Below are 14,295 nucleotides of genomic sequence, written 5' to 3' on the forward strand. Positions count from 1 at the left end.
GGCCAGGTTAACTAACTGACAGCATCAGTTTGCATTTGAAGTCTGTTAATTCTTTCTTACCACCCGATCTGGGTAGCACTTTGTTGGTTATTCTGGAGATCAAACTGGCTTCTGAGACTAGGTGGTATATTGTGCAGGGAATGGATTCGGGCATGAAAGCACACTCAGTGAGACCCTAAGTGCCATTCTAACTCCTGAGCCCAATTGGGATGTGATTCCACAGTGAGGGCTGAAAGGAAATTCTGCTAAGAACCAGGGACGCTAAAACATCATTGCATCTGAGTTGTACCTCGTATTCCTTGGATAGAAGATAGTTGGAGTCAGCCTGCAGCTTCATGAAGTGCCCTTCAAACTGATTTACTTTTATTGGGCTATGGTTAAAAACATAACAGAAAGAGAAGAAAATTACTGAAGAACAGGGAAAATGCCTTACCCAGCCGCAGTTATATTTCAAAAGCAGACAATATAGTAATTAATGAGCTCTTTCTTACCAAGAAGTTTTCCGGTTACTGTGAAGAGAAGCCAAAAGTAGAAAGATCTTGTTAGCAAATTTCATGTAAGACAATCAACTCTTCTTTCAATAAATAAAGTGAAGGAAAATGTGCTCACCCTTTTTGGCCCAAGTTCAAGTGGACTGACAGTGGTCGATCCCGACGAATGCTCAGACGGGCAGAGGGCCTTTCTCGACCATGGCTGAAACACAAGGGAGAAGACTGATAATTTGATTATGAAATAATTTAAACAGATTTCTCCGTCTATGGTAAGGCTGGGCTTGCTTAGACGTTTAGTTGTGTCCAACTCTTTGCAACCCTGTGGACTGTAGCCTGCCAGGCTCCTCTGTCCATGGAATTTTTCAGGTGAGAATACTGGAGTGAATTGCCATTCCCTTCTCCAGGGGATCTTCCCAACCCAGGGATTGAACCCAAGTCTCCTGCATCTCCTGCCTTGCAAGTGGATTCTTTACCCACTGAGCCATCAGGGAAGCCCAGATTTTTCCACTTATGGTAAGGGTGTGCATGTTTGTACAAATATGGATTTTTCAGTACATGTATATTTTACACTCAGCCAACATCCCTTTGAGGGAGGGAACAGAGAGGAAGAACATAAAGAAACCGATTTTCCCCACTCAGAAACAGATCTCTGCAATAGCTGAAGATGTGTCTTCTGTTTTTGGCTACAGGTCATAATCACTTCCCACACTCTCAATAAAGCTTTCCTTAAAAAAAAAAAAAAAAAAAAAGATACACACACACAGTAAACCTTAGATGCAAGACATGACTGCAAAAGAGAGGACAATGTGCCAGAGAAGAAATTCCCTAAGGAAAGAGGGCATGGCATTGGGGCCACATATGTTTAGTTCTTTTTGCTCCCTTCTTAGCTTAGCATGGCAGATAGGAACCACAAAACTGAGATGGCAAACCATACTTTTCAGAATAGTTTAGAAAAGCATTTGGAAACATAATTCATAGACATCTCTGTCTTCACAAGGTGACTGAACCCACACACATACACATTCACCCCCACCCCCCACCCCCACCCCGTGCCAAAGGAGCTATTTCACATTCAAATGAGGATACAGATGGCCCCTCATTCCTTTGGTAAGGATAAGACTCAGCAATGGTATGCAAAAAAGTGAGTCATGGTTTTAGGATTTGACTCTTGTTTTTCTTGGACTTCCCTGATGGCTCAGATGGTAAAGCATCTGCCTACAATGCAGGAGACCCAGGTTCGATCCCTGGGTTGGGAAGATCCTCTGGAGAAGGAAATGGCAACCCACTCCAGTACTCTTGCCTGGATAATCCCATGGACGGAGGAGCGTTGTAGGCTATAGTCCATGGGGTTGCAAAGAGTTGGACATGACTGAGCGACTTCACTTCACTTCTTGTTTTTCTTAAGAAACAAAGTGACTTAACCTGGAGAAATTAAATTATTTCTCCCTTCTTACTTTTCAGGCCAAAGAGCATTTTCAGTTGCATCTTTAAAATTCTGAACCTAATTACAAAAGGGAACTTGGTACTCACCTGACTTTCCGTCTGCAGATGAATAAGGCAACAACAGCAACGAGCATGCCAATTAAGAACAGACCAGCACTCACACCTTCAATAACTCCAAACAGAGGCTCTACAATGATCCAGAGGGCAACAAGAAACCCAGGTGGGAAAATTAGTGTTAAAAAACCAATAAGAGAGCTGGGGGAACCTGTCTCCCTAGTGATGTTATTATAGAAGAATTCAAATGATGCCCACATTAAGGCATTTACTGTCATTTAGTCACTAAGTTGTATCCAACTTCCCATGGACTGTAACCCATCAGGCTCCTCTGTCCATGTGATTTCCCAGGCAAGAATACTGGAGTGCGTTGTCTCCATGGTATCTTTCTGACCCAGGGATCAAACCCGCGTCTCCTGCATTGTCAGATAGATTCTTTACCACTGAGCCACCAGGGAAGCCCAAGGCTTTTACTATCTTAGGAGTATACAGCTGAAAAGATGAAACATGAGCTACTACTATGTAATGGTGGGTTGATCATTATACTTTTGAAATTAATGATGTTCAGCTTATAAATTAATTGGGACTTCATTTGTGCTTGTATGCACAGCTTGGGGCACTTGAGGTAAAGGCCAGGAGTTTGCCATCAAGGTTAATATGCTATTTCATTTGTTACACAGCATCTGGGACATTAGCAAATCCAGTGAATTGCTCAATTATTTTAATGAAATTCCAGGTTTATTAAATGATCTGATATTGTCACTAGGAGTTTATAAGAAGGTAGCCCATTTTAAAAACAGTGTTTTGAAATGTAATTCACATTCCATACTATTCACCAATTTAAACTGTACAGTTCAATTATTTTACATTCAATTTTGTAACATTTTTATCACCCCCTAAGAGAAGCCCCATGCCCCTTAGCAGTCATTCTCCATTCCCTCTCTCTAGATGCTGGCAACCACTAACCTACTTTGTCTTCATAGATTTGCCTTTTCTGGACATTTCGTATAAATTGAGCAATAAACATATGCTTTTTTGTAACTGGCTTCTTTCACTTAGCATGTTTTCAAGGTTCATCCATGTTGTGGCATGTGTCAGTATTTCATTCCTTTTTATGCTGAATAATATTCTATATTTGTTTTCAGCCATTGATGGACATGTGGGGTATTTCTATTTTTTTGGTTATTTTAAATAATGCTGCTATGAATCTACATATACAAGTTTTTGTTTTTGTTTTTCATGGGTATATACTAAAGAGTGGAATTACTGAGCAAGGTGTAACATTTTGAGAAACTGAAAAATGTTTTCCATAAAAACTACATCATTTTACATTCTACAAACGGTGTATAAGGGTTCAGATTTTTTCATATCCTTGCTAACACTTGTTATTATCTTTTTGATGATAGCCATTCTAGTGGGTGTGAAGTGGTATATTATTGTAGTTATGATAATGTCTAATAATGAGCATCTTTCCATGAGCTTATTGGACTTATGTGTATCTTTTTTGGCAAAATGTCTATTTGGACCCTTTGTCCATTTTTAAATTGTGTTGTTTGTCTTTTTGTTATTGAGTGATGAGTGTTCTATATATTCTGGATACTTGACCTTTATCAGATACAAGATTTGCTAATAGTTTCTCCCATTCTGTGGGTTATCTTGTTTCACTTTATGGTGTCCTTTGAAGCACAGGAGTTTTTAATTTTAATTAGGTCCCATTTATCTGTTTTGTTGTTGTTGCTTGTGCTTTTGGTCGTAGCTAAGAAACCATTTCCTAACTCAAGGTCACAAAAACTTCCTCCTATGTTTTCTTTTAAAAGCTGGATCATTTTAGCTCTTATATTTAGGTCTATGCAGTAATTCATTTTTGAAGTGCACTTTAAGCACTTGGATTTGTTTATTCAATGTTGATTTTCAAGATTTAACAAACCAACATAATCATCTTTCTTTTAAAGTGGTTAATATTCCTTTTTTTGGATATGTTTACTATGTTTCTTTACTGGACTTCGTACAATTTTTGCTGTATACCAATAATTTAAATAGGGAAGAATAATGTTTACAAATCCACACTTAACATTAACTTGTAAGCAAACACATCTAAATCTTCTTAACTGTGTTCTGATTCCTTTTTGGTCTGAAAAGTGGGAGATTATCCTATATTTGGCATAAATAGATGGGAGTGTTTGTGAAGCTGAGTCATCTTTTGTCATGCAGCATGAGAGACTGTTTTAGCTCTAAAGAAGAACTTCCTGAGACCAAGCACTGTGAAAGGCTGGGTACAGGGAAAGGCTGGACAGATAATGGTACCAAAGAACAATGTGCTAAAAAATAAATCTATTCTCAGCATGTTGGAACTATTCCAAATCAGTGCAGTGCAGAAGTTAAGAGGTCAGGCAGAAAGTGCTAGAACCCAGCTCTGCTATCTTGGGTAAGTTATGTAAACTCTTGGTATCTCAAATCCTCACCTTTAAAATGGGGGATGGTAATAGTATCTACCACAAAAGGCCGTAGTGAGGATTAGATAAATTATTCTAAGCACAATGCTTTAAAACTGCAGCTCCACAGAGAGGACAGAGTCAATATTAGCTACTATTATTATTCAGGGGCTTCCCTGGTGGCTACCTGGTAAAGAATCCACCTGCTAATGCAGGAGATACAGGTTCAATTCCTGGTTCGGGAAGATCCCCTGGAGAAGGAAATGACAACCCAGCCAGTATTCTTGTCTGGGAAATTCCATGGACAGATGAACCTGGTGGGCTATTGTCCATGAGATTGCAAAAGAGTTGGATACAACTTAGCAACTAAAAAACAACGTTATTCAGGCTTTCCTTCCAACACAGTTTAGAAAAGTTTCTTTCAGAAATTTATGTAAAGCCAAGTTAACATTTTTTTTTATCATGTAAAAGCAACATATAATAAACAAAAGGAAAAAAGTTCCTTCTAGTCTTTTTTTTTCCCTATGCATTTCTATGTATATGTTTCATATACACATTCCCATTTGCAACTTGAAAGCTTTTTATATCTACTTCTGTTTTGGCCTGTGTCAGCTCTTGACCTAAATGTTCTTCATCCACTATTTTTTTAAAAATTCATTTTTAATAGATAAAAAAAATCTGGTACCTCTTTCTACCTTCTTGACAAGATAAATCTCCTTTCAGTCCACTCAGCTACAGAAATTGTACAATTTCTCTAATCTACATCAAATCATGATCATATAAAGATTACATTCCAAGCAAAAATAAATGATCCTCCCACCATCAGCCAAGTCCCCCAATCTCTCCTGGGTTGGGAAGCAGGGAGTCTGAGGTCTAGCCTCTTAGTAGAGGCTCTTGTAGGTGACGTGGTGGTTGGCAGACTATGTTAGATGGATGAAAAGATTAGCCTTACCTGACTCAGTGGTGATGGGCAAAGAGAAAAATGTGTCTGAATAGAGTGGTTTTGTGAATTCCTTCAGGTCCTCATCAAATAGCTGGGTGAAAGCCCGAATGCTGATTCTGAAAAGAAAACCAATTTGTTTAAGTACAGATTAGTGACTGACCACAGTAGGGCTGACTGGAGAATGTTTTCAAGGAGAAACAGGGTGGTCATCTGGTCGATATGCATGTAGGAGAGGGTATGAATTATGAAATCAGAAGGCCCTGGCTTTGTGCCTTCACGCATCATTCATCAGATATTTATTGAGCCTCCTCTGTCCAGAAGCCAGATATACTGCAAAGAATAATCCCTATCATCTCAAGGTTTACATTCTTGAATACAGAACTAAGCTTAGTAGGCTGAAGTCATAGGGCAGCATGGGAACAAAAAATCACTTTCTAACATCTAGAGTATGAGCTGCCACATAGATAGTGAGCTCCCAGTCACCGAGGGGGTTTAAGCAGAGACTGGAGAACCAGCTCTCAGGGGATCTGCAGGATAGCAGCCTGGCACTAAGTTAAAGATTGGCTTGGGCAACCTATTGAGCCCATTCTAACCTGAAGTTTTCCAGACTGGAGGTTTACTGAGAGTAACAGGATTGGTTTATAGGGGGAAACTTTTTCTAGGGTTAATTTAAATCATATGAGAATGAATGAATGTCTCTTTTTTTCCTTAAAAAAGAAATCTAGATTTGCTTAACCCAGAAGTATCTGGGCACATCCTGTAATAATGCTGAAGCATTATTATTACCAGCATTAGCCAGCCGGGACAAACTGTTCTGACCTTTTCCCCTCTCCTTCTAACTCATGTCTAGGTCTAAGTATAATCTCCTAAATATCATCAAGATTATATTGATCAACCTCGTCTATAATTTCCACGTCTAAAAGACACCTTCCAAGCCAAAAGTGGTACTTCCAGGAATAACAGACTATTGGTGGAGGTATTATGCAATGTCCCCAGAGAGTAACAAGCAGTCAACATGTACTACATGGAAGGGAAGGAGCTGGTGGGTGTTGCTAGTGTATTGCAGCTTTGGACGTTGAAAAGAGTCTCTCCAATGAAAAGAGTTTCTTTTATTTGTATGGTGATTTGTAAGCGTGAAGAACTTTTACAGACATGATTCTATTTGACCATCTCTAACCTCTCCAGTATCAGAAACTTATGATAGTACTTCAGGGATTTGGAACCTGAAGCTTAGGGAGATTCCATTTCTCACTCAAGACTGTAAAGAAAGCTGGTGAAAGATAACCAAACTCAGGATTTTCTGACTCCTAGCCCAGGGACGGCGGAGCCTGGTGGGCTGCCATCTATAGGGTCGCACAGAGTCAGACACGACTGAAGCGACTTAGCAGCAGCAGCAGCAGCAGTCCAGATCTCTTTCTCTTGGCTTAATTGTGGTTTAACAGCAGTGACTTCTGTTGGAGGGCTGTAAAAGGGCCTGGGCTGGGAAACAGGGAGTCTGAGGTCTAGTTCTCACTATCGCTGATTAGATGAATGGTTCCTAAAGTTCTTTATAATTCAGTTTTCTCATCTGTGAAAATAAAAGCACTGGGGCTGTAACAACCTTGACAGGTTCTGCTCTGGAATTCTAAGATTCAAAGGTGCAAACGCAAAACACAGAATGGGTCCAGATGAATTAGGGCCTTTAGGAACCCAGGAAGGAGATAATGCAAGAGCTCATTGCATTTACTACAGCTCTTGCAGTTACTGTAGGCTTGGCTTAAAATTAGGCTATCAACAGGAACTCTGCCCTTAGAACCCTTCCAGTAATGGATGTCACAACCACATTCCCCAGCCCAGCACTTAGCACGCATCTGGAATCCTGTCCCATCCTATCTTCTCATTTTTGTCTTCCTTACTACCCCTCAATATGACCCTCACTTTGAAACTGGATTATTTGGGTTTGTTCTTCTCTAAACAATTTGTATATTTCTGCCTCTGCACTATGACTGTTTCCTGAACCGTGAATCTCCTTTTGCCCCTATATCCACGTTTGCAAACCCTTCCCTACTTTTCAGTAGCCAGCCAAAATGATACCTCCTTCAAGAAGACTTTTGGACCTTCAGAGCATTTATTTACCTACAGCCCTCTTAGGTCCTTCAACATTTCTGCTATATTTTATAGACAGGTCTTCTCTATATGCATATAAGATAATTTTAATGAACTGATATGTAATGGTAAGTTTTTCAACTTTAAATGTGTCCAGAATCAGAATTCTACAAAGCTATAGATCATGTGGTTCAATTTCCTTCGTTTGAGGAAAATGAGGTCAACAGAAGCAGATTATCTGATCGTGGTCACATTGCTATTCTATTTAGAATAGAAAACAAAGCCAGATCAGCACTTCCCCAACCTCTGCGCTGTTTCTCACCCATCATGATGTACCCATTCTCTTCCCATATGAAACAACCCGGATAACAGGAACCCAACAATGAACAGGAAGACGTTAAATATTTGTTGGTATAATAAACTTGCATATCAGCTAAACCTAGCATTTTCCATTTCTTGGCAATCCTAATTTTTCTTTTTCCGTGTTCCTTCCTGTCTACCTATTCTCTCTGGGAAAAAGATGCCTGATAGCACTGAGGGTCACTATGGTGATTATCATTGTGAGACAGGCATTCTGCCTGCACGGAGCCTGGGTTCAGCAGCTACCACACAGGTGGCTGCTTGGCATATGGTTCTCCATGCTCATATCAGGTATTATCTGCCTGGCATGCTTTTCACAGTAGTGAACTAAATACAGAGAGAGGAAAGCCATATCCTAGAAAACACATTAATGCAGCAGGAGTTGATTAAGCTATAATCAGAATGTTTAACTTTTCATAGAACATCTTGGCTTATTCCCTTATTTGCTCATAAACATTTAATTGCATCTCTTTTGTGCCAGGTACTTCCCATATCGTTTTGTAACCAATGTCATGTCTGTCTCCACGATTTAGTCTGTGAGCTTTTGCAGTCTAGTGAAGAAGGTGAAAGTGCAAGTGTTATTCACACAGTAGTGTCCAACTCTTTGCAACCCCATGGACTGTAACCTGTTAGGTTCCTCTGTCCATGGGATTCTCCAGACAAGAATACTGGAGTGGAGTGGGTTGCCATTCTCTTCTCCAGCGGATCTTCCCAACCCAGGAATCGAACCTAGGAATTTCCTGCATTGCGGGTGATTTCTTTACCATCTGAGCCACCTGCCATTGCAGGAGATGTAAGAGATGTGCATTCCATCCCTGGGTTGGGAATATCCCCTGGAGGATGGCATGGCAACCCACTCCAGTATTCTTGCCTGGAGAATCCCATGGACAGAGGAGTCTGGCGGGCTATAGTCCATGGGATCGCACAGAGTCAGACATGACTGAAGCGACTTAGCACGCAGACACAGAGACTGGGCGCACTGGAAGTGGAGCTGAGGGCCCCACTGCCCAGGTGTGGGTTAACAGGGGCAGCTCAGGGCTAGTTGTGGGTTGAGCTGGCTTTTGAAGTGTATGAAGGAATTCATCAGTCAGACAAGAGAGTGGAAAGCTTTCCAAATACAGTGAAAAGAATGTGTAAAGGCTCAGAGGTATAAGAGAGACACGTCAGATTTCAGGGAACTCTGAGGAGGGAGGAGTGGTAAATGGGTGGAGAGTATCAATAGTTGGAGCGAATGGTCGGGGACAAAGCTGGTGGGCAGGTGGGAGTGAGAAGACTGGGGCTTTGTGTACCCTACTCTGGGATCTTCACTTGCTCCTAGAAGTGAATGAGAACCACTGAAGGACCTTAATCTAGAAGGGACATGACTAGGTTTGATTTGTCATCTATATGACTCCTCAGCATAGTCCTGTGATGTTTTGCAGATGAGAAAAGTGAGGATCAGAGAACTGAAATGCTGTTTACAAGATGACACAGCTAAACAGTGGCCACACTGGAACCTGAGTGCAGGGGCTCTTCCTAGGACCTTGGCTGCTGTGATGGACAGGCAAGAGTGTGCTGGGTAACTGGGGTCCTGGTCCATGCGTGAACTCTCTCTAGCTTCTTATTCTCTTTCTTAAATGTGGTAATCACTCATCTTCTCTCCTCTCTCAAAAAGCAAACAAACAAAAACAACTCAGCTTTCCAACTCACAAAGAGAAAAGAGCCCTTGGGAGAAATTTCCTCAAATTTCCCAGAGCCCAATTGACCAAGGGGCTGAGGCAGTTCTTGATTCTAACAAGAACTAAAGTGTCTTGGCTTTCTGATCTCTTTTATATTTCTCCTTTGCTCTGAGATTTCGTCTCCTTCAGGTAGGCTCATATAGCTTCTTCTTGAAGCAAACATCGCTAGTGAGTTTGTGTGTGTTCACTCTGGAGGTGCCAACCTTGGGGCGCAGTAGCACTTTTGCGGTGAGTCCTGGGTGGAGGTATCTATGCGGAATTCCTGTCCAAAGGGAGCCATCTGTTTTAGGGAAGATGTCGGCTTGACTGTGTTGATGCAAGGGAGGGTTGAAGAATGCTCTCGGGTATGATGCCATGTCACTGTCTCCTTCTGGAGCTGGCAGAAAGGTTTCTGCTGAGTTCAGGGGTAATACTCAAAACATGTAAGGGTTATTACGACCTGGGCACTGACCAACCAGAATGGACACTGGCCCATAGAGAACCTGATTGGCTGCCATCTGGCTGGACACCAGGTCTGCCAACACCTAACGGAAGGCACATCGTCTGCAAAAGCACTAATCCTGGATTCCCGCAGCCTTGTTTCCAAGATGGCAGCCTAGGTTCTCTATCTCTTGGGGACCCAGGTTTGGGATGCTGTGTATACTTATTCTGCTTTCCGGGAACACGGTGTACATGAAGGGCACGGCTAGTTCCTACAGCTGGAAGGGCCTGTTGGCTGCAGGAGTACTCCCTGAGGCCAAACCAATTAGCTGCTCTTTTTCATCTGCCATCTTACTGGGAGGAGAGGGTGGTTCCGTTCATTAAGGGGCCTTTCCCTTCAACAGTTCTATCTGGACCAAAAAGAACATTCATCTTGTTATGCCTATTAGCAGGCAAATAAATAAGTGTAATTCCAGTCCTCACTAAAAGTGGGGAAAAAAAAAATCTCATATTTCTTGAGTCTCCCTAAACTTAATCTTTCTACTTGGACATTTTCATAGGTGTTAACATGGTAAATAAATCACCGGATTCATCCTAGAGAAGTTTTAGGAGAAAGAACAACCTATAAGAATCTTCAATTCTTCACATAATGAACTGGAGCTTTTGTACAAGGCCAAAGGCCCTCTTTACCCATTCCCTGTGAATGGAGGCAGGAATACAACCTTTATAAATTAGCCAATAAAATGCAGAGTACTCTTGTAATGTAGGTTATTAATCTACAGGAACTCATGTGCATCAGACGCCCCGACAGCTGAGCGCCCGGTGATGGAGCACGTCCCTCCTGGTGAAATGATGGTAATACATCTAACCTGTAGGCCGTGCGCGGCTTCAGCGGCCCGTCACAAAATTTTTGCTGATTAGGATCACATTTTCCACCCAGGCTCTCCATCTCTGCTCCAAGCTTAATGTTGAAACTCTTAGAGTTGCTGTCAGGACTTTCGGCACATTTGCTGGCAAAATAATCGGTCTGATACACCCGAATGGAGGCGTTGTGCCTGTATTCCAGGTAGGAGGGCAGGGGGTGCTGTGGCTCTGGCTTCAGCTCATCATTGCCTGGAGGAAGAACACCCACAGTGAGGGACTGACTTTCTTGTGACTTCAGGGATTTCTAACTAGGTTTCTGAGGTTACCTTCCCCACCCACTATCCCTGGTCATCCCTGGAGTGCAGACTCTGTGATCCCCAAGGGTGTTGTGAAATTCTCCCAGGGAAATTAATCTAATTCACTTTTTCTAAAATAAATAAAAAATTAAACATAAATAGTGTATATACAACATTTTATATATGCATATGCCAAATACAGGGGCTTCCTAGGTGGCTCAGTGGTAGAGAATATGACTGCAATGCAGAAGACACAGGTTCAATTCCTGGGTCAGAAAGACCCCCTGAAGGAGGAAATGGCAACCTACTCCAATATATTTGCCTGAAAAATCCGATGGACAGAGGAGCCTGGCGGGCTACAGTCCATGGGGTCACAAAAGAGTCAGACACAGCTGAACAACTAAACAGCAGCAGCACATTATCATTTTTCTAGGAAATAAAATATGCATATATGAAAGGGTGGCTCATGCATCATTTGGTAACATGCCACACCTCCAGAAAGTTGGGTACTCCCCATCGTCAAAGTCAACCCACTCAACAAGCTCTCTACTTGCCAATAACCATTGTAGCTGAGCGAATAAGGAAATCCCTGTGACCTGGGAAATGGGGAAAAGATAAGAGAAATCAGGCCTGAGGCCAGAGCAGTCGCCCTACATTCATGCTTCCTGCACCACGCCCAGTCTGAACTACTCCTTGTCCTGCTCTGTTATCTTGAGTACAATTTAATCCTGGCTCAATTCTGGGCCCTTGTGCAGAACACTTCCCAGAACTCTTCTCCTGTCCACCCAGCTGCTGTGTGTTTTGGCAGGGCAAACTCACTTTGATGTTGGCCAGAGGAAAGCATAATTAGGAAGAAAAATATTATAGAGATTGGATACCATGTACAGTGAACTTTAAGGAGTGATATGGTGGGGGTTCTTTGCCTCCTGGATTCTTGTTTGATAAAATTTGCTCAAAATGAGTGGCTCTTGGAAATATTATCTTGTTGGATGTAGTTAAAAGGAAGGTTGCCTTGAAGGAGAGTATATATGCTATAAATGACATTAATGTGAGCCGGTTTGTTATCTTAGATCACCAGGGGAGCACAGCCCATCTCCATGGACATCAGTCATTGAAACCCACCTGGCTGGAGAACACAAGGCTAAATTTTGGGGTGTTTTTTTTTTTGGCTGCTGAAATATTTAGGTAGCAAAACACTATCTTCATTGCAGCCTACTTAAATTTAAAATCTCTTCACAGTTCACCTACTTATCTCCAACTACTATGTGTGAGGAAATCTGGGATGCAACACTGACCCTTGAAATTATTGAATTAATTATGTATAACCGGCTTTAGTACAATTAAATAAAATATAAAAGTACACATGTGCTGAATCACTTTAGTCGTGTCTGACTTTCTGCAACCCTAAGGACTGTAGCCCGCCCAGCTCCTCTGTTCATGGGATTCTCTAGACTGGAGTGGGTTGCCATGCCCTCCTCCAGGGGATCTTCCCAACCCAGGGATGGAACCCATGTCTCTTACATTTCCTGTATTGGCAGGTAAGTTCTTTACCACTAGTGCCAACTGAGAAGCCCTAAAAGTACCTAGTGAGACTAAAATACCATTTAGCTCCAACATTTGTCATGGCAGGTTTAAACCTTCCCATTGCCCACCAATGAGTTAAAATAGTCAGGGATGCTTGAGAAACTCCAGTGCAGCATCTTAAACAATTATGAAAAATATATGACATGAAGGATATATTAATATCATTCCAGACACAAACATCTGTTGTGGAGAAATAACACACAGGACCTCAGTGGCAAAAACACATATGGACATGTATGTCCCCAGATACAAACTCCTGAGGATGATCTGATAGATGCTGATGTCATAAGCACTAGAGCTCTTACTTGGTTGAATGGAATGTTATTATAAGAATCACCTAGAATTTGCCTGTTACATAAGAGTTAGGTAACACTGAACAATTTAGTAGACTAGATAATGAAACATATTGAAAATTCAGTACAGAAAGGAGGGATGCTTTTCATGCTCAGTTTTTCCCTCTTTCAAGCGTTTGAGCATTTTTGTGAATTGGTGAGTGGCTTGGGAGTATATGATTGGTAGAGGGATTTGAGACAGGGAGTGGGGAAGACAGACAAAGCACGTTGCTGCTTAATGGCAGAATAATGGAGCTGAATGGGACTGAATGAGTAGTAAAGACTGAATGAGTCAGCAAACGCAATGCATTTCCAACAGTGTCTGCAACAGCAACAAGTAAATGATGGTTATTGTGATTGTTGATATAGTTGCTATTATTACCCATTTAATAATTAAATCCTGCAAATAATAGGCTTCCAGTAGGTTTTCTTTTTCTTGTTACATCTCGCTGCATCCAGCAGAGATACAGTGAAATGATATAAAAATTAAGTTTTCTTCTTTTAAAAACTTGTCACAGAAGGAGCCCCCACAGCTGACTTTGGAGAAAGTAATCCTGCGTTTTGGAGTTAATTCATGATCGCTTACCATCAGCCTCTCTCACCACCACTGTGAAGTATTTCACAGCTCCATTGGTGTCGCTGAACCAGCTGCAGTTGAAAGTAAAGTTGATGGAAGATTTGCTAATTAGCACATCCTTTTTATTCACACGAATATGTGGAGGTGGAGGAGGGGGGCCTGGAAGAAGGATGGGAAAGGAACCAAGAAGGGTCACAATTATGCTTTTGAATATAAAATATTAGTGAGATGAAGGTCTTCACTCACCTACATCAGGCTGCACGTGTGTCATGTGTGTGTGTGTGTGTGTGTGTGTGTGTGTGTGTGTGTGTGTGTCTCTCTCTCTCTCTCTCTCTAATGCTTGGAATCAAGAAAACCTCCTCCTCTCCTGAAGGGAAGCCGGCAGAGGAAGTGACTTGCCGGTAGCACATTAAACATAATGAAAGAGGCAGCTAGCTCCTCAGCAGGATTTCCTGAAGTTTTAGCATCAAATTCCTTAAAAGCTCTATTATGGCTCTTTCTACATCAGGCAAAGAGATGTATTTAAACACTAATTCATTCAGGTTCTTTAAGACCATTTAACTTGTTTGCTGCCAGGATGCTTTACACAGAGAAATGTTTATACTTCTCAGAGCCTTTTAGTCCTCTTCAAGTGACAGCAGGACTCGCTAATGTGGAAATGAGCCATACACATGTGAACAACGGTGATGGGAGCGC

At 41.7% G+C, this 14,295-nt stretch overlaps 1 protein-coding gene, 1 long non-coding RNA gene and 1 other non-coding gene across 7 annotated transcripts in view; 2 read left to right on the forward strand and 1 right to left on the reverse strand.

Moving 5' to 3' along the window:
* Positions 1 to 14,295, reverse strand: part of PTPRB (protein tyrosine phosphatase receptor type B) — a 129,177-nt gene that overhangs the window by 24,573 nt on the left and 90,309 nt on the right. For all 5 annotated transcript variants that reach the window (XM_055580480.1, XM_055580470.1, XM_055580492.1 and 2 more), the window contains 7 exons: positions 13,609 to 13,758; positions 10,816 to 11,059; positions 5,373 to 5,479; positions 2,022 to 2,121; positions 610 to 693; positions 492 to 509; positions 290 to 371 (listed from right to left, as the gene is read on the reverse strand). In XM_055580480.1, coding sequence (XP_055436455.1) covers positions 290 to 371; positions 492 to 509; positions 610 to 693; positions 2,022 to 2,121; positions 5,373 to 5,479; positions 10,816 to 11,059; positions 13,609 to 13,758 — 785 coding nt within the window. The remainder of the gene's footprint in view (positions 1 to 289; positions 372 to 491; positions 510 to 609; positions 694 to 2,021; positions 2,122 to 5,372; positions 5,480 to 10,815; positions 11,060 to 13,608; positions 13,759 to 14,295) is intronic.
* Positions 616 to 14,295, forward strand: part of LOC129652203 (uncharacterized) — a 31,432-nt gene continuing 17,752 nt past the window's right edge. The window contains exons 1-2 of the long non-coding RNA XR_008714491.1: positions 616 to 760; positions 1,953 to 2,154. This is a non-coding gene — a long non-coding RNA (uncharacterized LOC129652203). The remainder of the gene's footprint in view (positions 761 to 1,952; positions 2,155 to 14,295) is intronic.
* Positions 1,676 to 1,747, forward strand: TRNAC-ACA (transfer RNA cysteine (anticodon ACA)). The gene has a single exon. It is a non-coding gene; the product is annotated as a tRNA-Cys (tRNA).

This window comes from Bubalus kerabau, chromosome 1 (assembly GCF_029407905.1).
Source record: "Bubalus kerabau isolate K-KA32 ecotype Philippines breed swamp buffalo chromosome 1, PCC_UOA_SB_1v2, whole genome shotgun sequence".
Lineage (NCBI taxonomy): Eukaryota > Metazoa > Chordata > Mammalia > Artiodactyla > Bovidae > Bubalus > Bubalus kerabau.